The 24619-nt window shown below is 43.0% G+C and overlaps 4 protein-coding genes across 16 annotated transcripts in view; 2 read left to right on the top strand and 2 right to left on the bottom strand.

Moving 5' to 3' along the window:
- Window positions 1-723: 723 nt before the first annotated feature.
- Window positions 724-12800, top strand: LOC131109892 (tectonic-3-like). 3 transcript variants are annotated; one of them, XR_009120800.1, is made up of 16 exons: window positions 724-1187; window positions 1326-1440; window positions 1517-1614; window positions 1689-1798; window positions 1879-1984; window positions 2914-3026; window positions 3096-3134; window positions 3240-3314; window positions 4644-4763; window positions 4851-4949; window positions 5024-5118; window positions 6137-6284; window positions 6433-6567; window positions 6636-6778; window positions 10528-11728; window positions 11819-12800. XR_009120800.1 is itself a non-coding variant. In XM_058062361.1 (14 exons), exons 1-14 carry the CDS (start codon window positions 935-937, stop codon window positions 6729-6731), a joined length of 1602 nt encoding a protein of 533 aa, XP_057918344.1. In that variant the 5' UTR covers window positions 724-934; the 3' UTR covers window positions 6732-10492. The 3 variants fall into 3 exon arrangements, 1 of the variants encoding a protein (XP_057918344.1); XR_009120799.1 differs by lacking the exons at window positions 10528-11728; window positions 11819-12800 and adding an exon at window positions 8489-10492 and having other exon boundaries at window positions 6636-8430; XM_058062361.1 differs by lacking the exons at window positions 10528-11728; window positions 11819-12800 and having other exon boundaries at window positions 6636-10492.
- Window positions 7773-12534, bottom strand: mto1 (mitochondrial tRNA translation optimization 1). Of its 2 annotated transcripts, none has more exons than XM_058062359.1 (13): window positions 12391-12534; window positions 11791-11993; window positions 11515-11714; window positions 11274-11391; window positions 10911-11206; window positions 10720-10832; window positions 9451-9641; window positions 9248-9378; window positions 8984-9188; window positions 8738-8909; window positions 8557-8666; window positions 8057-8214; window positions 7773-7959 (listed from the first exon to the last, which is right to left on the bottom strand). In XM_058062359.1, exons 2-13 carry the CDS (start codon window positions 11978-11980, stop codon window positions 7852-7854), a joined length of 1992 nt encoding a protein of 663 aa, XP_057918342.1. In that variant the 5' UTR covers window positions 11981-11993; window positions 12391-12534; the 3' UTR covers window positions 7773-7851. The 2 variants fall into 2 exon arrangements, with proteins under 2 accessions (XP_057918342.1, XP_057918343.1); XM_058062360.1 differs by having other exon boundaries at window positions 7841-7978.
- A 188-nt stretch (window positions 12801-12988) lies between the features above and the next one.
- On the top strand, window positions 12989-23944 carry atxn2l (ataxin 2-like). Of its 2 annotated transcripts, none has more exons than XM_058062354.1 (23): window positions 12989-13664; window positions 14571-14610; window positions 14887-14943; window positions 15087-15158; window positions 15242-15395; window positions 15776-15897; window positions 16002-16093; window positions 16167-16403; window positions 16629-17080; window positions 17165-17251; window positions 17331-17444; window positions 19165-19245; window positions 19349-19410; window positions 19490-19821; window positions 19894-19963; window positions 20275-20409; window positions 21432-21495; window positions 21577-21761; window positions 21833-21974; window positions 22051-22160; window positions 22663-22842; window positions 23141-23312; window positions 23388-23944. In XM_058062354.1, exons 1-23 carry the CDS (start codon window positions 13543-13545, stop codon window positions 23435-23437), a joined length of 3132 nt encoding a protein of 1043 aa, XP_057918337.1. In that variant the 5' UTR covers window positions 12989-13542; the 3' UTR covers window positions 23438-23944. The 2 variants fall into 2 exon arrangements, with proteins under 2 accessions (XP_057918337.1, XP_057918339.1); XM_058062356.1 differs by lacking the exon at window positions 12989-13664 and adding an exon at window positions 13906-14062.
- The window catches only part of adprh (ADP-ribosylarginine hydrolase), a 75520-nt gene continuing 73655 nt past the window's right edge, over window positions 22755-24619 (bottom strand). For 8 of the 9 annotated variants that reach the window (XM_058062367.1, XM_058062366.1, XM_058062368.1 and 5 more), the window contains one exon: window positions 22755-24443. In XM_058062367.1, the coding sequence (XP_057918350.1) occupies window positions 24295-24443 (149 nt within the window). In that variant the 3' untranslated portion in view covers window positions 22755-24294. The remainder of the gene's footprint in view (window positions 24444-24619) is intronic. The other variant, XM_058062365.1, reaches the window with a different exon arrangement.

Genomic DNA, 24619 nt, shown 5'->3' with positions numbered 1-24619 from the left:
CAGCTATGTGGTCTGCATGCTAACCACTAGAACACCGTGCAGCCTAGCAAATAATATCTCATTCATTAATTAATGTTATTTTTAGAATATAAAAACAAAAATGGGCTGCAAGGTGCTCAAAGGGGTTTGCACGCAGGCCTCACAGCTAGGAGACCTGAGTTCAATTCCACCCTGAATGAATGAATGAAAATGAAAACGAAAATATCCCTGTGGTCAAGTGCCCCTTATTAAAAACCTATGCACTGCATAGATTGTATACTGTAACACTACACTCAGCCAAACATCAGACCAGGCGGGCAGAACAACAGACGTTTTTTTATTAAGGTCCAAAGAACAATGCTTCCTAACAAGGGCTACAACTCCATAACATGCGGGTTCTGCCTCACTTCCTGCCCGTCACCCCTTTTCTTTCCCAACCCCGGAACATATCTCTCCATGGCAACACATGCGCAAATACAACACATAACACATAATACCCCTAAGGGTCATTACAATACATTAGTAGACCGCTTGAGGGCGCCGAGTAACCACGACATTCATTCATTCATTCAAACTGACTTTTTGACTTTTTTGACTTTTGACTTGAATATTTTTAAGTCTAGTCACACTCAAAACACAAAAATACAAACAATTGTCTTCTTTTTACGCTTCAACAATAGTTACTCTTGTACAGTATATTTTTTTACCGGAAGCGACTGCTTCAACTTCCTTAGCAACATGAAATCTTAGCAACCACTCGTGTGTAGCATGTTTAGCTAGCATCCGAGAACTACACAAGTATTTTTGATATTTATAAGTTGTCTTTCTTTATTGCGGCGTTGCATTGTAGTGACTACTTTGAGGAAAGTCAACTTTAGTGTCCATGAATATTAAATAGCAACTTAAATAGCAAGTTAGGATTGTGTTGTAGTTCACGCGATGTTTAAGTGACGATATGCTTCACCGCCAGTGGTGCTGTTTACATTTTATTTTTTGTTTCTTGTTTGGGATATTGGCGCAAACAGACACAGAATTTGGGACTACGCCAAACACTGCCTCCACCGTAACACATGGGGAAACTGTCAGCTCAGCAACCACCCGCTCTTCTGGGGTCACGGATGGAATGGACTCCACCGGAACCACCGAGGGACCCCTTCCCCAAGATCCCACGACTGCACTTAGTGTTACACCTGCGGTAACCACTGATGGTAATTTTTATCTTCAAAACCTGCAGTTTTATTGCAGATTTATTTATAAACTGCTATCTTGAGCTAGGTCCTGAGAATGTTATAACACCCAACAGCAAATCTGATCCTGATTAAATCTATTTTTTTTGTATTATGCAGTTTGCGTCTGTGATTTTACTCCTAATTTCTGTGACATCGGATGCTGTTGTGACACAGTCGACTGCGGCGTTGATAACCTGACTAGTGTCTTCACTGGATGTCCAGAAAAAGCCAAGTAAAGTCGACTGCACATGTCCTCTCAAATGCATATTTTGTTCTTGAAATGATTATAATAAACTTGTGTTTTGCAGATCAGGAGACTGCATTGAGAAATGGATGATGTTCCACAGCAATGTAGATCCCTCATTTGTCACCGTGACTGACTCTTTATTTTGTTTTCATTCTGGAGGTGAATGTGTTCAACTAAAATAAGAAGTTACATTCAAAAGGAGACAACTAATATTCATGTTTTTTTCCCATAAGACGACAAAGTTAAGGTCCTTGCTCCAGATCATCTTCCAGCTTTAGAGGACTCGTATCACTTCTCACCACCAAAACCAACAAGCGTCGGCCACAGTCAACTTTTTTATCGGGTAACAGAGATAGACATTTTTATGTTTGACATTTATTTATTAAAATTTTCTTTAAGATGTCAAATTAAATTTTTTCATAGGCTGATGATGTCATTCAGACCTACTTCTCTGATTCATCTGTGCAAGGTCTCCTTCGGCAACCATCTCCTGGAGTGACCTCATTGTGTCTCAATCGCAACCCTGCACGTAAGCTGACACAACAGGAAATAAATACACAAATATCAAGTCATCAATGGCTTCCTCCCTTCAGAGTTTCTTGTATGAAGAGGAATGTGATATAGAGTCAGGGATCATGGAAATAACATTAATTTTCTACTGCTTATCCGCACGAGGGTCGCAGGGGTGCTGGAGCCTATCCCAGCTGACTTCAGGCGAGAGGCGGGGTACACCCTGGACTGGTGGCCAGCCAATCACAGGGCAAACAACCATTCACACTCACATTCATACCTATGGACAATTTGGAGTCGCCAATAAACCTAGCATGTTTTTGGAATGTGGGAGGAAACCGGAGTACCCGGAGAAAACCCACGCATGCACGTGGAGAACATGCAAACTCTACACAGAGATGGCCGAGGGTGGAAATAACAATAATAAAATACATTTAAATTGAGTCATTACAGCAGTTAAGAATAAATGGGGTGCACTACTGAGTTGCAACCAGCAGAGGCACTGTTGAGTCAGTTGAAGGAAATTGAAGGACTATCACCTGCACAGACTCACCTAATCTAAGTCATACTTGGAAAGAATAACAATGTATTAATTGATGTGTGGCTGCACGGTGGTGAGTGGTTAGATTGCAGGCCTCAAAGCTAGGAGACTCGAGTTCAATTCCACCTTGTGGAGTTTTCATGTTCTCCTCGTGCATGCGTGGGTTTTCTCCGGGTACTCCGGTTTCCTCCCACATTCCAAAAACATGCTAGGTTAATTGGCGACTCCAAATTGTCCATAGGTATGAATGTGAGTGTGAATGGTTGTTTGTGTATATGTTTCCTGTGATTGGCTGGCGAAAAGTCCTGGGAGTTCCCCGCCTCTTGCCCCGAAGACAGCTGGGATAGGCTCCAGCACATTGCGTACTGTTTTATCTTAATCACTGGAGATGATCTCTGCTTTTGCAGGTTTCCTCAGGTCACAGTCTCTGTCTTGTACTCGCATGGTAACCCGTCAGTCCTGCAGCAAAGACCCAAATCTTAGCGCTCTCTCCTACTTCTCCAATCTGAAACTGAGTAAAGTAAGCAAGTTTGAAAAAGAAAAAGGAAGCATCTATGTCCTGAAGTTAAATGAAATGTTGCTTTTACAGATTCCACAACCTGCAAAGGAACAACAGTTGGAATTGCTGGTAAGAAGCAGCAGCAATCTTTTATTTTACATCTTTTTCTGATTGTTTGTGTTAAAGAAGATATCGATACAAATGACAAGGAGTTACTGGTGTTTTTTATTTCAGATTCCAGTCCTACCACTTTCTGCATGGAATGCACCAAGTGAGCAAAAGGACACTTGTGTTGATGTGGCAAAGAAGGTGAGAAGACCCCCCCCCATATTGTTATTTTGCACCAACAACTTAAAGGGGGACCTGAGTTCAATCCCACCCTCGGCCATCTCTGTGTGGAGTTTGTATGCGTGGGTTTTCTCCGGGTACTCCAGTTTCCTCCCACATTCCAAAAACATGCTAGGTTAATTGGCGACTCCAAATTGTCCATAGGTATGAATGTGAGTGTGAATGGTTGTTTGTCTATATGTGCCCTGTGATTGGCTGGCCAACAGTCCAGGGTAAGAAGACAGCTGGGATAGGCTCCAGCACCCCCCACAACCCTTGTGAGGATAAGTGGTAGAAAATGAATGAACGAATGAACTTAAAGGGGAGGACTTATTTTGCTTTTGCCACATTTTTGACCTATAAAATTTTCTTAGGGTTTTCTTTTCTCATGTTGAACGATGCCAAAGCGTCAGATAATGAGGTTTGCACATTTGGAAATTTTGGATGGCTCTGCACGCTATTTTTTCCCCCCAACACCGAGTCCTACTGACATCATGGGCTGCAGATTGCCTGAAGTCAGTAAACGTGAGCCTATGTACTGGAAGTTCTCGGGAGCACTTGAGAGTGTGATCTATCACAGCGGAGTGGGCGTACCTACAGGAGGGCCGGGAGTGGAGTAAATTAAACAAGACTGTTTAGGTCCGGGGCGGCACGGCGGTCGAGTGGTTAGTCCGCAGATCTCACAGCTAGGAGACCAGGGTTCAATTCCACCCTCGGCCATCTCTGTGTGGAGTTTGCATGTTCTGTCCGTGCATGAGTGGGTTTTCTCCGGGTACTCCGGTTTCCTCCCACATTCCAAAAACATGCTAGGTCAATTGGCGACTCCAAATTAGTATTTGATTTGACTAATAATAGGCTATAGTCAACCACAAGACAGCGATCAATTAATTCATTTATGAATTTCTGACACTTAATGACTGTATTATGGACTGAGTGGTTAGCGCGTAGGCCACACAGCTAGAAGACCTGAGTTCGATTCCACCCTCGGCCATTTCTGGCCGGGTTTTCTCCGGGTATTCTGGTTTCCTCCCACATTCCAAAAACATGCTAGGTTAATTGGCGACTCCAAATTGTCCATAGGTATGAATGTGAATGGTTGTTTGTCTATGTGTGCCCTGTGATTGGCTGGCGACCAGTCCAGGGTGTACCCCGCCTCTCACCCGAAGACAGCTGGGATAGGCTCCAGCACCCCCTGACCCTGGTGAGGAAAAGCGGTAGAGAATGAATGAATGTTTGAGTCCGAAGAGCGAAAGCCTTCTGCGAAAATTGGCAAAATATTAATTTCTCCCATCTGCCTTGATTCTCTTTCAGGTGGAGTTCATCATAACATACACAGACAGAGGAGAATTGCATAACGCGACAGTGAATGTAGTTTTAGCTCCTGTTAAAATCGACCAGTTATTGCAGCAGGTTCACTCAATACAATTCAAGGTACTCACAACCACGTTTTCACCACAAAGCATTCTAATTATTCTAATCCTAATTCTTTGTATTGTGTTATTCTTTCTTTGTATTCAGCCGGTGACACCCAACAAGTCTCCACAACAACCGATCCCCTTAGTTGGACTACGTGTGGGAACCGGGGTTATCGGTCGCTTTAATGGAGCAGTGGAACCCGTATCCTTGTCAGATTCCTTCAGCCGAGGTTACGGTTTGTAATTTAGCGTCTCAGCTCCTTGACAGTTTAACAGGTGACCATCATGGGGACGTCTCAAGGTGACGTGTGTTCCGCCACACAGGAAACTATCCTCTTTGCACAGAACACCATCACAGGCTGCACATTTAGGTGAGAGGAAATCAATCACTTGTAACTAAGCAACAGTAATGGTAATGGTTTTATTTCATTTGAACATGCATCAGATTACAATTGAATGCATCCCATAATCAGTTCACAGTTCCACATGTCCAAAAGGAGTAGGAAGAAGCAAAGCTTATTAAATCCGACCCCTCCATCTGGTACTTTTACAATCAGTAACTGTTACATTTGTTCACTTCCTGCTTTCCTAATATAATTTAATTTTTAATTTTTTAATTTTTTTTGTCGCATACCGAAGTACAAGGTGATATGAGCATCCAATGACATAATGGGTACCATAGTAAGTGTCAATATAGTGATATATATATAGCACATCATGACTGGTTCAAGACTCTTCATCCTTGTATTTAGCAAACATCAACTGCTTGTATTGTTTCTTGAATTGGCTCATCGTTGTGCATTGTTTGAGGGTCTTACTCAATCCATTCCATAGTTTGATTCCACATACTGAAATGCTATGGCTTTTTAACGTAGTCCTAGCATAGAAGTGTTTCAGATGTACTTCTTCCCTGAGATCATATTTCTCCTCTCTTGTAGAGAAGTATTGGATGACATTTTTAGCTAATTGCTTATTTTTAGCCTTATGCATTATTTTAGCTGTTTGAAGATGAACTATATCAGCGAGTTGAAGTATTTGTGATTTTAGAAATAAGGAGTTAGTATGTTCTCTGTAGGCGGCATTATGAATTATCCTTACTGACCTTTTTTGCAGTACATTTAGCGAGTGAAGATTGCTTTTATAGTTATTAGCCCCAAATTTCCACACAATAAGTAAGATATGGTAGAACCAGAGAGCAATAAACAGAGAACAAATTTTGCTTTGTTCAATATTGAAATATTTCTGGCCAACTTATGTTGTATATTTGTAATATGAGGTTTCCAGCTTATATTTTCATCTATTGTGATCCCCAGAAATTTATTTTCCTTCACCTTTTCAATGTCTTCTAATTATTATTATTATTTTTTTTAACTTTTCTGTTATTTTAAGTTCTTCTGCCACCGACTGCTCGGAGATGCGTCACCAGATTTACCAAATTTTGCGAGGAACTGCCATTCCTGATGTAATGGCCATGAATTCAGGCTCTGAGCCCGACTGGACAACAGTTCTCAAACAGGAGTGCCCCATCAACTTGGAGGTACTTATCATGAGTCAAATGCGCCCAAGTGGAGAATCGAACCCAGGTCTTCCTGACTGTGTAGCCTACATGCTAACCACTTTTTTCCATAAAGTGTGACTTTGGGAATCTTAGAGGGTACTAAATTAAGAGCTTTGTCCCCTCATAGGAAACATGTGACTCAGGCTGCGTTCTTCCATACCTCCTCTCTGTCCAAGTGTTGTGGGCTCGCATGGGCCTCCTGCACCTTCCACAAAGTTACATTCTGGGAGCTAAATACATTTTCCAGTGTCGCAAGTTCAAGGTAGGTTGACAAGTTTCACATTTCTTTACATTTAAAATGTTTAAGTCACCTCCTCTTGTCTCTTTCAGTGTCCTCTCATGTCACCTATCACTCTAACTACTGAGGTGGCGTTTGCGGACATGACAGTTTACCCCAAACCCTTCCAGGGCTTTGGATCAACTTGACGGCAATGTTGTTCATCTGGACGGACTTTCATGAAGCTCACGGTCAGGTTAGATTTAGAGCCTGACTGATGGTGGATTTTTGGGGATGGCGATATTGGGGGCAGAAAAGTTTGTAGTGTTCTTTGTCTTGCACATGTTGCATCCAACATAAGGCCTCCACACCTTACTCTTGAAATGAATTACATTTACTGCATTTTGGTAATTAGCCTTTGATTTGATACTATAGTTCAGCATAAAAAAAACAAAGTGGTTGCATTCATGTGAGGTTTGTGTTCAAAGATCTTACAAATATGAATTACAGTAAACCTCGGATATATCTGATTCAATTGTTCCCACTGGTTTTGTCCGATATAAGCGAAATCCGTTATATGCGTATACCGGAAAATGTCCGTTTTACGCATATATCGGATTTATATCCGGTATATGCGTAAATCGAATTTTATCCGTTATAAAAAGGCACTTCCTTGACTATGTTTCCAATGTACCTGGACTGGGCAATGAAAAGAGACGTAAGGTAATGAGAATTTAACTTTATTGGACTCTGAGCATAACAAATTGTTAATTAAGCTAGGCCCTGTTACGCCCGTCAGGCCTACGTTATTTCCAATAGTGAGGTTAAGATCTCATTCACTGCTGTGCTAGTATTATTGACGTCACTCACTTTTATATTTGTCCTAAATCTGGAGCCAGGAGAAAGACAATAGCCAGTGACATCAACAAGATTAGCATAACGATGCGGCCATCCAATATATGCGAGGGAAATTTAATGGAAATGCATTGGAACGGGACTGGAGATTTTGTCCGAAATAGGCGAAATTCCGTTATAAAAAATCCGATATATGCAATGAATTTTTATTGGAAATGCATTACAGAAAAATCGGTTCTTTTTTATCTGTCCGTTGTGAGCGAATTTCCGATATATCCGAGTCCGATATATCCGAGGTTTACTGTACTATGAATTTACAAGCCTTTGAAAAGTTCTCAAAAACAGCTAAAAAAAAAACTGTCTAGAAAAAAAACACATTAGATTTATTTGTCTGGTATTGAAATATGTCAATTTATTTGTGTACATTTTTAGTAAATGAATCTCAGGTGATTTTCTCCACTCCCTTTGTTCGGTTTAGCTCCTCTGCATACTTTTCTGCTTCCTCTCAGAGTGTCGAACATAGTTGAAGAGGTGGACAATTGCAGCCGGAGTCATTCCTTGCAAACGTGTAGCAGCACCCAACTGGGAATCACAGTGCGCTCTTTTTAATGTATGATACAAAATAAAACATTTAAAGACAAAATGTCCTCCCCCCTCCCTCCCCTGAGTGAGGACTCACTGTGCTGGGTCGAACTCTGTCCAAGATCTCTCGGACTTCCTGAGAGAGTGACACTGGCAGTGCAAAGTAGTCTAAGTCCTGTGGGAGAGACATGCTCTCTTCCTTTTGGATTCTCTCCATTTCCTTTTGCTGGAGGACACAGTGAGGCCTGTACACAGCTGAGGGACAGGGGACATTAGGAACATTAGGAGGTCCAGATCAAAAAAGTATTTGCCAGTATTGCTATTGTCTTGATTCATCATTATTATGGTATTTCCACTAGTTATTTTCTTTATGCTTCTGATATGGCTAATATGATTGTACAGATTAAGGGCTATAGTGTCACCTGTTACTCTGGCAAAATGTGGACATCATTGTTGGAGATAGATGTGAAGGTATTTACTATCTGCATCCTAACACCATTGCTCTCTATTGTGGTGTTACGTATTTAAGGCTGCAGCAGCAGGATGTTGTCATTGTCAAAAGCATTGCATAGCCAACGGATTATTCGGGCTTGTCACCTTCTATCTTCAGCCTTTGTGCAAATTCCCTGTACGCTGAAAGGCATTCTGGGAAGGCGGCTGCCAACATTTCAAAGGACACATCGTTGTACTGTAACAGCTCCAAGCCACTGAAGGAGAAACCATATACTTGAGGATTTAAAACTTAAAGAGCGCTTTTATGGGGTTCTATGTAACTTGCGTCTGAATGCCGGTCTTTGTCTCGCTGATGTGCACATGAGGCAGCTTGTGTCTCCAGTTTGTGGTGGATAGAGCGACATCCTGAAGAGCCGCTAGTGCTTCATTGAGACTGTCCCGCATTTGTACAGCCTCCTTGTAGCGCACGGACGACACACATCCCACTTCTTCAAACCCTACAAATAAGAGACAGGAAGACAAAGATGCATTTATGATTTTATAGAGAGAAGATAACAATAAAGATGTTTACCTTTCAGTGTTAGGCGGAGGTCTGCATTGTCTGGCCTCAGTGAAGTACGAAACTCAGCACGACTGGTGAACATCCGGTAAGGTTCCGTGACACCTCGTGTCACCAGGTCATCGATAAGAACTCCGATGTAGCTCTCAGTTCGAGACAGTGCCATTGTGGGCATGGAGAGTGCCACGCGAGCGGCGTTGACGCCCGCCCACAAACCCTGCATAGACAAAGTCTTAATATGGAAACAAATGTGTCAAATTGTTAAACTTATCTTACCTGTGCTGCAGCCTCCTCATACCCGGTGGTCCCATTAATCTGCCCGGCTAGAAACAAACCTTGTGTGCTTTTCACCTGCAGCGCAGGGCTTAGCTGAGTCGGGCACACAAAGTCATACTGCACGCCATAACCTGCATGGATCCAACATCATAAAATCCCATCTCAAACTACATAACAATTTTAATCTCCTTGATAAGTCGTACCAGGTGTCTGGATTTCAGCTCTGTGCAAGGCTGGGATCTCTCTGATGAGGCGGAGTTGCATGTCAGGGGGCATAGTCATAGACAGACCTTGAGGGTATATGAGGTCAGAGGTCATGCCTTCAGGCTCTAGCCACACTTGATGTTTGCGGCCTGGAAATCGGAGTACTCGGGCCTCGATTGAGGGACAGTACCTGAAAAGATAAGGACATCTTATTATAGTAGCGCACAAAATAATTACACCCCTCAGATTTCAGCAATCATCAGTTTCATTTCTAGTTAGTCCCTTGAGAAGAATAAATAAAGAACAAAGGGAGTGGAGAAAATCACCTGAGATTCATTTACTAAAAATGTACACAAATAAATTTACATATTTCATTAATTCATTCATTTTCTACCGCTTTTCCTCACAAGGGTCGCGGGGGTGCTGGAGCCTATTCCAGCTGTCTTCGGCCGTGAGGCGGGGTTCACTCTGGACTGGTGGCCAGCCAATCACAGGGCACATATAGACAAACAACCATTCACACTCACATTCATACCTATGGACAATTTGGAGTCGCCAATTAACCTAGCATGTTTTTGGAATGTGGGAGGAAACCGGAGTACCCGGAGAAAACCCGGCCAGAAATGGCCCGAGGGTGGAATCAAACTCAGGTCTTCTAGCTGTGTGGCCTACGCGCTAACCACTCAGTCCATAATACAGTCATTAAGTTTCAGAAATTCATAAATTAATTAATTGATCGCCGTCTTGTGGTTGACTATAGCCTATTATTATTATTCATTCATTCATTTTCTACCGCTTTGTCCTCACGAGGGTCGCGGGGGTGCTGGAGCCTATCCCAGCTGTCTTCGGGCGAGAGGCGGGGTACACCCTGGACTGGTCGCCAGCCAATCGCAGGGCACATATAGACAAACAACCATTCACACTCACATTCATACCTATGGACAATTTGGAGTCACCAATTAACCTAGCATGTTTTTGGAATGTGGGAGGAAACCGGAGAAAACCCACGCATGCACGGGGAGAACATGCAAACAGAGATGCCAGAGGGTGGAATTGAACCCTCTTATCCTCACAAGGGTGCGGGGGTGCTGGAGCCTGCACGGGGAGAACATGCAAACTCCACACAGATGGCCGAGGGTGGAGAATAAATAAGTGATATTTTAAAACAATGGTTGCTGAAATGTGCTGGATGTGTGCTACCTTTTCTGAGAAATTGCACCTTATTAGCAGAAATGTCAAAAATGAACTTTATATATGATTGTGTGAACCTTGGGCCTTTGGTGTCTTGCTGTATGTGACAGTTGAGATGAAGACTCTCCTTCACCACGTTGTCAACACCAGGATTGGTGAAGGTCAAATAGCATGGCAGCTGCTCCTCTGGCTATTAAAAGTTCAATAATACACAATATCTCGCTAGATATACATTTGGGATAATTCGCAGTTGCAGTATTCAACGTACTTTGCAGCGAGTGTGTCTATTCAGGAAGCTGAAGGGACTAGGTTGACTGTCAGGAGGTTTTAGCGTGGCCTCGTGGAAGTCAACAGAATCCTTTATAATTCTGGGAGGGGTTCCTGTCCTGAGTCGACCTATCTTCAGCCCCAGTCGTTCCCGCAGTGTGTGGGACATGCCAGTGCTGGACGGGGCATCTCCTATGCGACCTCCAGGGGATGTTGTCTGACCCATGAAGAGCGAGCCAGATAGGAAAGTACCAGTGGTAAGAACCACACAGGCGGCAGAGATTAGGAGGCCTCCACCTGTTAACGTAATAATAAAAAAAGTATTGTAAATGTAACAACTTTATTTGATACATTTGATGCCCACCTAAACGTATTCCTGCGATTTTGTGATGTCCGGCCTCTTCTGGGTTTGGTTCTGTGACAACAAGCTCCTCCACAGATCCCTCCAGAATCTTCAGTCTAGGAGTGGAGAGCAGCTCGGACTACAGGCAGAAAACATGATTACATAACATTACATAACAACATTGGTTCTGTTGCTGCTATGTTGTACTGTGTACCGAAAAAATTAGAAACAAAAATAATACTTTGTTAATACTTTTGTTTACCTGAATGAATTGACGGTAGCGTTGGCGGTCTAGTTGAGCCCGTGGTCCCCACACAGCAGGGCCTTTCCTGCGATTCAAGATGGAGAAATGGATACCAGCCCAATCTCCCGCTCGACCGCAAACCCCGTCTAAGGCATCCACCTCCTTCACCAGGTGACCCTTGCCTACTCCGCCCAAGGATGGGTTGCATGACAAGGAACCTGGCAAAACGAGAGTGAGATCATTCACATTCATATATGCAGTATTTATCTCGTTTCTCTTGGTTTCATCTCTCACCAATGGTGTTAATTTTCTGTGTAACCAGCAGCGTCTCAACTCCCACCCTTGAGGCCGCCGCCGCTGCCTCCGTCCCTGCGTGACCCCCACCCACCACAATGACGTCATAGCGCTGTCTGGCAAGGTGACTGGCACGCCTGGAGACCTGTAGCAGGAAACTCTCCAAATGGGGAAGCTTCTTTGTCAACATGGATATCTCTGACCTGTGGGGGAAGACAATGTTAAGTAACCGACATTGTATGGACCGGTTATTGTTGTTCTCGCCTTTATAAAATACTTTTACGGTGTTACAGCTGGACTTGTAATGGCAGATACATCGCCATAATGTATTTTCTTAGTCGAAATAACCAGTAAATGCCAAATTAGTTTTGTTGTTGACAAAGATGCACTAAAATGCCCATTTTAAAATGTACAAAAAACACAAGCAGACATACAGTGATTCTCAAATCAATATAACCTTTACATGGTGAGTAACTGATATATATAATAGAAATATCTAGCAAAATCCCAGTTACCGATACCCTTCCCCTCTCGTATTGTAAGAACGTATTGTAAGATTACGGCCATCACAACATTAAAAGAATACATTGAAATACTTACAGTCCGGCAAAATACACAAAAACATATTTTAAAAAGCTAGCAAACACGTCATAACATTCCGAAACCTAGTCGCTTCACACGGAACACTTCATGGAGGCGGCCATGTTGCTGAAAACCGTAATACCGCGACTAAAGACGCGAAGACAAATTTGCGCGTTTAATCTGACGTTCATTTTCTCAAATATCCATTGAGAAAAAGTGGAAACCGGTGACGTATCTTGATTTATTTGAGTTTGTAAATACTAATGCTATATCTGGCTTATTATTTAATATTTTGATATGTCTTGTGTATCAGTTTCATTGGTTGTTGAGTGTATACGAGTGGCATTACGTAATAATACGTTATGTTTAATAACCCTAACGCTATGTGGGCGTGAAACTTTGCAATGAGCAACTGTGTGATGTCTGCAACATGTGAAGTCGAAACATACTTTGTTGATTTTCCAGTGGTAAAAAAAATTAAAACGCATATTTAAACAATTCCAATGCCAGCAACGTGCGCTCTCTTACGTTCGTGGTCGTTCGCGTACCAGTAGGTCAAAGGTGTACGCGCACGTTAAGCCCCCTCCCCCTTTCTGACCGGTTTCCAGTCAGCCGCGCGCGGATTGAGTCAAGTGAACCTACCGTGAGGTGGTGTTTGACCGTCCGCTGCAGGTTTTCATCTCAAAAAACCTGAGCTGTTCCTTTCGGAAAACTGACAGTAACGTTAAAATCTTTAATCTTTTTTATCGGAATCTTCACCGGTGCCGGAGGTGAAGGTGAGGCGGTAGAAAGTTAAAACGCAAGAGTGAAAGCGCCTGGACTGAAGCTTGAGGATCAAAGCTAATGCTAAGCTAGCAGTTGCTAAATAATTACACGAAACTCGTGTCATTTTACCCGTCGTTTGCTTTGTCATAACCGCTGATATCACAACGTAGGCATTTGAGGGTTATTTTGAGGGTGTTTGGCACATTAGGTTGAATTAATAGGTTTGTTTGCTTATAAATCTTAGGCCACAAGCGATTCAGTAAGATCAGCTACAACACCCGGTATTGCTGAGGTGACACCGGCTTCTTTTGCTAAAGATAGCGTACTCGAGAAGTTCACTTCGGATTGTGTTAGTGTTTTATTACTTCGGATACTTTTGGTACTGTCCACGCGGCGTGTTTCGCCATGCTGAAACAACAGCAACCCAACTCCGGCGGGAGAAAGGCGTCTAATGGTACCACGGGCCCCGCCGGTATGTCTTCTCCAGTCAGCGGCGGCAGCAACGGCAACAGGACGCCGGCCGGGAGGTGAGTAAGCTGGGCTACATACGCTGGGACAGTCCGTGGTTCGCTCGTTTGAATTAGGCCTACCGGTTAAAGCACAGGCTGCTGGATGGGGCGTGTATCAGCCACATAGCCTCTTCATGGTCCAATTGGAGTCATAGTTGCGAGATTGACAGTGGAATTGGCCCAATCAGATTGTTCAAAAGGAACCGAAAAGGAACAGAAGAGGCGGGTGTATGTTTGGTGAAACCATTAACTAGCAAATCAACATACAGGTGAAAGAAAGTTTATCTGGCCGTCAGAGCCAGAAAGGGTACGCTTGGTTAGCGGAAAACAATCTGTTTATTCTGCAAGTTCGATGTAGCTTGGTTTACAAAGGAACGGTTTATTGAAGACTTAAGAGATTTAATGGCCAATGCAAGGTCGGTCGAGCTACGTTTGTCACTGTTACGAATGTGTTGTGTTGTTTTGGTCAGCCTCGTCTCAAGTCCCTTTGTTTTGTAACCGTGTGTATTATTGGCAGCGTTGTTTATGGAGCAATTCGTATGTTTTTCATTGAACCTAAACATCGGATTGTGTCATCCGTTCATAATGTATACCATGTTACGTTATTTTGTTCACGAAGAGACTTAATTAGTACGTATTTTGGCACGTATAGAAGGTCTAGCAAATTGAAACATTTGTCAGGCGTAGTCTTTGTGAAAATTAGAAGAAATGTCACTGTTTCTTTTGTACAAACATCTGGGACATTTAAAACGAAATAAAGCTTACATTACATTTCAAGTTACAGAATTTCTAGACTGATTTGATTGCATTAATGTTATGGCGAGGGGCCATGCATTTTCAACGCTTGAGTAAATCAATTTTAAAGTTAAATGATACATCTGGAAGTATCCACATAAAAAAATGTTATTGTTTGTTTTCTCCCAGGAATCGACCTTCTGCAAAACCATCATTCCAGTCTTCTCCTGTGAGTATTAGGGGTACCAAAACAATTCTGAAAACATCTTACCACATGTTTAATGACATGCTTGTGAAGCCCAGACTCAATCCAACCTGTATAGGACAGAAACTAAGCTAGCTAATTATGGACTATTACCATACTACAGCAGTTAACGTCACCTCACATGACCTAAGTTGGATGGTTGACATTCTAGGAGGAGTGACATTTTCCGTGGAGGAGCAACACATGAAACACATGTTTGTAATGTGCTGTTTGTGTCTTGGTACTTTGTATCTTTTGCAGGTTTTTGAAGGTGTTTACAACAATGCTAGAATGCTACATTTCCTCACAGCTGTTGTGGTGAGTAATTTCTGCTAGTTATCCATCTCCTTGTCATTCCACAATACCACAATTTGGTGATTAGAATCCATGCAACACAGTGGCAGTGCCCTGGTGGCAATAATGTTAAAAAATAATACTTAATAATTTGTAATCTCTCTCAGGGATCCACTTGCGATATAAGAGTGAAGAATGGAAGTGTCTTCGAAGGTATATTCAAGACGCTTAGTTCTCGGGTAAGATAACCACTTTTTTTTTTAACAGCTGGTTGAGACCTTTTTTTTTAAACACATCTCTGCTTTTCCCCCTATTGTCTTAGTGTGAGTTGGCCGTGGACGCTGTGCACAAACGCAGTGAGGATGATGGCTCGGCTCCTCCACGCAGGGAAGACATAACCGACACCATGATCTTCAGCCCTTCAGACCTGGTTACTATGATATGCAGAGATGTAGACCTCAACTATGCCACTAGAGGTACACACTGTTTTTGTTTTACATTTAATTCATAGCCAGCGGGTTAGTAAATTACATCACCTCGCCAAAAAAAGGCCACCAAATCACCACCTAGAAGCAAATAATTAAGAGCTTCCCTGTAAATAATTACTACACGGGTTTTCTAACCCTAGCTGATGCCGTTAATAGCTTCTCATTTGTTCAACAACCATATTAAAAGACACACCCCAGCATGCCTCAAGCACGAGATCTAAGATTTCTGAAACTACTCAAAGTAGTGTGACCTTTTTTGGCCAGGCGGTGTATGTAAACAATGACTAAGACAAAAAGTAAACAGCAGAATGAAACTTGAGAATTTTACTCCAATTGAACAAAATGTTGATCATGCCAATTGTATGCAGATACCTTCACTGACACGGCCATCAGCTCCAACCGCGTCAACGGAGAACACAAGGAGAAGGTGCTGCAGAGATGGGAGGGTGGAGACAGCAATGGCGAGAGTTATAACCTGGATGCCGACACCGTGAGTTCTTTACACTTTTCATGAGATTCGATTGATTGATGATTACCTGTCCTACGTAGCAACGTTACTGATCTTTGTGTATTCTATCAATAATCCCACTTTAGTCAAATGGCTGGGATGCCAACGAGATGTTCCGTTACAATGAAGTGAAATATGGAGTCACATCAACCTATGATTCCAGCCTTTCCATGTATACGTAAGTATATATTTTTTTGTTTATATATCCCGTACAAACTGTTTCTAACCCCCTTTTTTATTACTATGCTCAGTGTGCCACTCGAGCGAGGCAACTCTGAGGTCTACCGTCAGCGGGAGGCGCGTGCTGCTCGCCTGGCCAGTGAAATCGAGTCCAGCCCGCAGTATCGCCACCGAGCCAACCTGGAAAACGACGAGGGCAAAAGCGAAGAGGACAAGTACAGCGCCGTGGTGCGTGACGGCCTCGATCGGGAGAGGGGCCGCGAGAGCCCCCGTGAACGCGAAAGGGGCAGAGACAGCCCCGGAGCCAGGTTAGACTCGTATTGTATTAGAGCATATTAAAATGCAGAGAGCAGTAAACGTATTTATATCCACCACTGCAAACTATAACCTGAACAATAAATACGGGTATTTATAGGTTTGTCATTGTTTTTTTTATAGGCGTGCTCATTATTAATCAGTGAAACATAAATCAAGTTAGTTTTATTGACACTTTGACTGATGGCGTCTCCCCTCTGTGATCTATTTGTGTTCAGGGAGGGCAAGTACATTCCTTTACCTCAGCGTCAAAGAGAGATGAACCGAGAGCGGGAGCGAGCTGAGAGAGGCCCAGGCGGTCCTCCGCCTCACAGCCGTCTTAGTGGAGGTTATCGCTCCACCCCTCCATCCTCCTCGTCTCCCAGACCACCGCTTCCCTCTGTAGGCGGTCCCCAATCTGGTGCCTCCCCCTCAGAGAGAAGCAGCCCTCTGTCGGGCCGAAGCGGAGCCTACGCACCCCACCACCCACAGGGAAGCCCCAGCCCGGGCCCCGGCTCTGGACCGGCCAGTCCGTACACACCTGCCTCTCCAGGTGTGGCACCCAACTCTGCAGCCTCCATCTCTGCTGCCCCATCACCAACCAGCCCTCCTGCGCCCCACGGACACTCAGTCCCACATTCCCACTCACTGCCACACTCCCTGTCAGAGGCCAGTAGACCTGTCAATGGAGGTAACTGCTTTCATATGGCAACTTGTCATTTCATGTCAATTATGGGAAACTAATGAATTTATTCTCATTATCTTTCACTTTCAGTGTCTGCCAGGACTTCTCCCAAAGCCCAAAGACCTCCACAGTCTAGCAGAACAGTCCGTACGCCAAACTCACACGCCCAGTCCACTGGTACCTGTCGTTTTCTATCACTTCCTGTTTTTGAACAAGCCCTTTCTCCTTATTTAAGAGTTCCGTTTTGTCCTTGCAGCCATTCGCTCGCCTAAATCAGGCTCCTCCCAGGACACGCCTTATTTGGACACGTCGTCTGTCTCCTTGCCTGCCCAGAAGACATCAGGCCCCGCCCCCCTCTTCACTGTGGATGGTAGTGTCGACCTTCTTTCCTCCTCTTCCGCTTTTACAATTAAAATGAAAGTAGAAATTAGGGTTAGGTGAAAACTTTTATATACCAGTGTAAATTCTTCCAATGAATTATACCAGTATAAATGATGGACGTAAACAGGTCGAGGTGATCATTGTGTGCCACAGCAGACTGTATTGATACACAATGAGTGAAATGCTGTCATCGTGAAGAAAAGGAACGTTCGTGTGGGGAAGTAGTTACGGCAGGGGTCTCAAACTCAATTTACTTGGGGGGCCACTGGAGCTAGGGTGTGGGTGAGACTGGGCCGCATCAGGTTTTCCAAAAAAAAAGCATTTATTAAAAACAAAAAACTTCGCTTTGGTTCCAATTTTCTACAATAAAAGCTCTGATAAAACATTCCACTGTTCTCAAATATCTTAATTTTTTTTTCTTCACAAAATAAGATGAAAAATAAATAAACAAATGAAGAATAAAGAAAATCAATCCGTAATAAATAAATATAATAATAATAAAACGGCAAATAATAAAAACTTAAGAAACCACATATAGTTGGTGGGTAGACAAATTATTTTTTTCAGATTAAAATGAACAAAGCATTATTAGAGCCCTGTAGACATGACAAAACACGACTATAGTCACATTTATACTCTTTTTATTTACAACATATTGCACAACTGCAACAGGGTCTTGAGACACATGCTAACTCTCAAACTAGAGAGCTAGCGACCTAAACGGTAGCCTTCAAGTTATTTCCTTTAAACTGAAATAGCCAAAAACTTACCACTTCCACACGGATAGGGAGGATAACTATTAACAGTTATTTAACCTTTAACATGAACATTAATCAAACGTAATAATTTTTTCTGGGTACATGATACCATACAGCATCCATATCAAACTTGCGCGGGCCGCACTAACATTAAACTTTCATATCAAGGCGGGCGCCTCAAAATAGTGGCCCGCGGGCCGCGTGTTTGAGACCCCTGATTTACGGTGTAAGCAGTCGCTTACTTGTGGCACAAAATCATTATAAACACTGAACATCTCGTCCCAATCCTAAACTGGTTGAAATGCTGATAAACACCAGCAAACGCTGAATCTCTTACAGAGCAGGAAAGGAAGCTATGTGAGGGTTAGCTTAGTTTAACCCGCTCATTTGGTTGTGTGTCTGTTTCTCCGGCTCAACGACTATATTTTTACTACGTTGTGTTTTATGGCTTTAATTTAAGGTAGCTTTTACAATGCCTGATGATACCGTACGGGTTCTGGGTGAAAAAATAATACAAGAAGCATGTTTATTTTTTTTAATACAGCTCGTCTTGGTTGTAAATACACATTCTCCATAAACGGGACACACTTTCCTGGCTGTACTTTCAAAATAAGAGTGTCATAAAACACATCTTACACATGCAGTTGGAATTGCATCGGTGACCAGTTAAAAGGTGAAAAGTTAGCCAGTTACCAGTAAATAAATGTGCTTTACAATTGTGTAAGTGTATTAGCTTATATGGGTGAATGTTTGTAGCTTTTTATATAAGACTCAGCCGAGTTTAATTATATCATACGGTACATCCCAAAAATATCGTGCTACATCTTAAGGTCCATATCGCCCACTACTACTAGAAATTAAAGTCCCAACCAGTCTGTATTGACACAAGACCTTTGCCAAATGAAGCGGCACAACTCATTATTTTGCCGTTTGTCTTTGTTGGCTCGCCAGTTAATGAGATCCTTTGCGCCGCCGCCAAAGAGCGCTCAGCCGAGAGCCCCGGCAGCATGGAGGACAGCAAGAGCAGTAAAGGTGAGACTGTGACCAACTGATATTAGATACTTATTCCTTGGTGTGTATTTTTGGACCGTGAGCACATTTTTTATCATACGCTATTGTCTCGCTCGTCCGCCAGCTCCTTCAGTTCAACAGCGCTCACAAATTGAAGAGCTGCGGAAATTTGGCAAGGAATTCCGGGTAAGCTTGGTTGTTTGTCCACCGAGTGTGAAGCAGTAAAGCAAAGTAAATGAGACGATGACATTTTTAATTCTTCTAGCTCCAGCCTAGCGGAGGCAACTCCAGCTCTCCGAGCTCCCCCGCCGCCGCCATGCCCCCCGCTCTCGGCGAGGTCGCGCAGGCCAGCGCCGCCAAACCTTCGGATCCTCACGCCGCTTCAGAACCCAAAGCGCACGCTCCCACCCCCAGCCCCTCACAGCCGTCACCGCTCGCAACGGATGACGCCTCCAAGGACGCGACTACGACGGCCGCCCCGAACACCACGGGACCCAGTTCAGATGGGCAGTCACCAGTTGTCCCTCAGCCAGCTAGAACACCTGGAAGTGAGGAGGGCAGGGCGGATGCGGCAGAGCGCACGGAGGGCGTGGCAGAGTAAGTTTTAAAAGATCTTCTTATATGTTAGGTTGTCGTGATGGGAAAGTTGACCTTTTCATTTTCTTTTAGCCAAGTGAAGAAATCCAATTTAAACCCCAACGCTAAAGAATTCAACCCAATCAAACCTCAGATGCCAATGGTGAGCCTTCTTGAACTGAATTATACAAATACACATTATTTAGCATACATAATCTGGAGTCAATTCAAATAACATTCATGTTCACACACCACAAGCCATATTGTCCTAAATCATGATGGTAAGCACAGCAAGCAAAAATTGTGATGCTTTCAAATTACAATAATTTTGAGGTACTTGGTGTTAAAAGTAAAATATGAATATATTATTATTAAGGGTTTTCATAGTTGGACATTCACACTTGACATATGAGTGCATCAAAACCTTGGACTGATCCTGTAGACGTATATCTAACCAGTTGCATTTCTATACAGACAAAACCCAACACTGCACCCACCCCACCCAGACCCACTCCTCCCAGCCCTGTTGTCCTCCAGCACCCAGGCGGGCAGGGTCCACTCTACAACGCCCCCTACCTGTCTTACGTGTCCCAGATCCACTCTGTCCAGGTACTTAAGGAAGAACATTTGCTTAACCTTCCTTACCAGGTGGGTTTTGACCCATGTATTAAATCAGCTATAAAATACACTAAAAACAATAAGTTACCATCAAATTTGCTTCTCATGTCTTGGTTACCTTCTTAGGCTTCCTCATCCATGAAAATGTTGGTTTTTATACTTTTGGTGTGGGCATGTAGGCCTTTTTTGTCACTATACCCCTCCATTTCAATTTCAAAAGAATCATATTAATTAATTGAAGGTTGAGAAGGTTTTTGTGCCACAAGTAATTGAAGAACATATCTCTTAAATCAATTAGTTTGATTTATTTTCTCATTTTAGTATTAATCACTAAAGACACAATATGGTGTTGGGGTGAATTTTGACCCATATATATTAATGTCAAGAAAAGGTAGAAAAAGTTCTTGTTTTCAGCAACAGAACTTTAGTATAAAGTGAAATGAAAAAGCAGAACAGGTCCAGATCTTGGTTCACTGTACTTCTTGCCATTCTTTCCATGATCCAAATTGTAAATGTGAAATCAGCCAATCAAATGAGTGAATTCACCTCACATGTAAACTGGACATTGTTTTTCTGCTGGTATACTGGAAAAGCGGTGAAAATGAGAATCCCCTGAAGCGTCCATGATGAGAAGAGGAGCTGGTTGTCATTGTGTTGGCTAATTGTACACTTATTATTTCAGTTTTGGCTCAAAATATTGCTTTATTATCATTATTATTACCGGGTCGAAACCGACCCTAACAATACAGTGGTCATAATTTCAACCAGACCATTTTAAAATGTAGTAAAAATTATTATTTTGGTTTTATTTTGTTGAAATAGAGTTTCTTGACAAAGTCAAAAAGCCTTGATGCAATAAACAAATGTTATGATTCTTTTTATGTATTAAAATGTAAAACGGGTCGGTGCCGACCTTAACACAAGAGGAAGGTTAAACATCTAGCATAAGTCATATAGATATAACATCATGAGTGCTTTTGGTGATCATTCTTCCCCCCCACCCTCTCCCCCAGACTCCACAAATGTACCAATACACTATGTCTGCAGTGGGCCAGGGAAAGTACCCCAGGACCAAAGGTAACACCATATTAATTATCATCATATTAATGGCCTCATGTTGAACGTTGACACAATATTTAACCCTGCGATGCTTCTTAGGCTCTGTGGTGGCACCGCGCTCCGACCACGGCGCATCAGCACCCCCCATGCTTCAAGCGGCGGCCTCGGCAGCCGGCGCCCCCTTAGTTGCATCACCGTACTCTCAGTCCTACCTCCAGTACAACCCACAGCAGTATGGCCAGCAGCAGGTCATCCAGGCCATGACGCCATACCCTGGACAGATAGTAAACATAACTCGTATTCATGCATTTGAATGTAGCACAATAATATTCTAACCATCTTGTCTTGCTTTTAGCCTATGTACTCTATGCTGCAAGGTGGTGCTAGGATGATAGGTCAAGGCGGCGGTCCGCACCCACAAGCTCTCGGACCTCCGGGAGGCCCACAGTTCCCTCCTCAGGGAGATGGACCCCAGGGACCACAGCAGGGCATCTACGGTAAGGAACATGGATGTCCATGAACATCCATGAACAACATTATGGAAAACATGAATACAACGTCTTTTCTCTGCAGCGCCACAGTCCTTCTCCCACCACTCCGGGGCAGTACATCAACCCCAGCCATCCAGTACCCCGACAGGCAACCAGCCCCCGCCACAGCATGCTGCACCCAGCCCTGGACAGGTGAGGTTCCCCTGCTTGTAGGATTTTATTTTATTTTAGCCCTGTTTTAGCTATGAATGAATGTTTGGATATTGTATTTTAATGCATCCTTTATTCAAAATCCATTTTTATCTACTGTAAAGCGTCTTTGAGTACTCTGAAAAGCACTATACAAATCAAATGTAGTATTATTATTATTATTATTATAATATATGGGTGATTCTCCTGATACAGACGACAGTGAATTGACACTATAACCATAGAAAAACAGTTAAAAAATATAAAAATATTGCATATTACATTAATACAACACATAGTATAAACGGGGGAAACATGCTCTTGTTTTTCTTCAACTGCAGATGTAATACTTTATTATAATATGCAAATTGGTTAAAAAATATATATATTTTGCTTGCTATGTCATACATAAACACTCATTGTGAAGTCTCCAGCCCGTATATTAATTTTGTTTTTTTTTAAAAGAGTATAAAATGTTGACACTGTACCTGATCTCTTCTTTCAGAATGCCCAATCAGGTCCCCAGCCCCAGTCCCTGTACCACTCGGGTCCACTGTCGGCACCCACCCCTCCAAACATGCCACCAGGCCACACGTCCCCACAGGGCTCCTACCCCATTCAGGGATACAGCATCCATGGCCACCAGGGCATCCCACCCACATACCCCCTGGGTCAGCTCGCACAGGTAACATTTACTTTCTCTAATTATTTACTTTCATTTACAATAGTTATTTAAAAAAACTTTATTCAACATTTGAAAGTAGCCTTGGTATGTCGTTTTTTTTCAAGAAATTATTCAGATTTGATATATCAGCATTTGAAAATGATTATTGATAAATGCATACTGTAAATAAGACTAATATTAATAATATTAATAATATAATATTCCTAATGAAAATCAGCAACTTGAAACTTGCGTTTGAGTGCCTTGTCAGTCAAATAGTCAATTGTACATGACACTGTTTTGCGTATCCCTCCGTCAGGCCCACGTACAAGGAGCCATGTCAGGTCCCCACCATTCAGGGAGCCACGGTCAACCCCAGTTAGTCATGCTCCAGCCTCCCCCTCAGCAGGGACCCGGCTCGGTCCCCCAGCACCCGCAGCACGGCCCACAGCAAGGAACACACCAACACTTTTACATAGGCCATCCTCCAGGTAGGAAACACCTGTCAAACGTACGGCTCACAATGTCTGAATCCCAACATCTTTTTTTTTTTTTACTGCTCACAGCAATGCAGGTCCAGACACATCCCGCCACCTTCCATCCACCTGGAAACTAGACTTGTCCGATCCTCATCCTCCTAGAAATGAGACGTGACTGAACATATAAAAACAAGACTGACAGAAAAAGTGCAGCGGGGACCGGACTAAAGTCTCATAGCACCTTTTTATCTTCTGTTGCTGTTTTGGCCCCAGAAGAGGAGGACATTTTTTTTTAAGAAAAACAGATGATGGCAGAACAACAATCCTTCTCTTCTCTTCAACTTTTTTTTCCTTTTCTCAGAAGCATGGGGCACCTTGCCAACTCGGAGTTGTCCAAGGGGAATCAGCCAAGTGCTTGAAGAGGTTTGTTGACAGCAAGAAACAGGACTCTGATGCATGACAGGAGGGATTTGAAGAGGAGAGGGTGGGGGGTTTTAACAAATCGTTTCTTTTAACTCGACCCCGGTAGTTCAAAATCACTCTTCTCTTCTTTAGTCAAATAAAATAAAATACAAAAAATGGACAAGACAAAAAAAAATTTAAAACATAATGACCAAAAAATAAAGTTTTCAACTTAACTACAACATTGTGTTCTTATAGTGAATTATGTAGTTTAATGTGGCAGTGACACTTCAGGAAAATAGTATTCACAATTTGTCATTTTTGCACAAAACCATGTAATTACAACCCAGTGTTCTCATTAGCTTGATTGGTTCCACTCCAGAACAATAGTAATTATTTCAAATGGTCACTAGGGGTCTCCCTTTAGCAGCCACCGTGAAAACATGTGACACTTGTCCTTGTTGTGACTCCTCTGTGGGTCAGTGGGACATTGTGTCCCCTTCAGGCAAATATAGCACACACACACACACACTCCCTCCCCACTCGTCCTATGTCAGCATGTGGCCTGTTTCCATGTCAGTGTCGGGGCACCTCAGTGTGACAGGGTGTAGAGCATCTCTCCACTTCGCTCCAGTCGATCCCGATACTCCAGGTTGCTGTAGTTGCCTTCAGGGACCCCCTTGGTGCCGTAGAGAAGACCCCAACAGCAGCAGGCGATCACAGCAGTGCTGTCACTGTCACCTGTTAAGACCCAATTGGGAAAAATTTAAAAAACAGAAACACAATAGCATTGAAGTGTTCCCCCTAGTGGTTGGAAACAGCATGACAGCCCTTATGCTTTGCACTCAATCCCTTAGTAATTAGTTTCAGGTCCTACTGTGATGTGAACAAGTAGTTAGCACGCAGGCCTCACAGCG

The sequence above is a fragment of the Doryrhamphus excisus genome, chromosome 22 (assembly GCF_030265055.1).
Source record: "Doryrhamphus excisus isolate RoL2022-K1 chromosome 22, RoL_Dexc_1.0, whole genome shotgun sequence".
NCBI lineage: Eukaryota > Metazoa > Chordata > Actinopteri > Syngnathiformes > Syngnathidae > Doryrhamphus > Doryrhamphus excisus.
The sequence above is the reverse complement of the archived record's forward strand: the minus strand, read 5'-3'. Positions and strand labels throughout refer to the sequence as shown.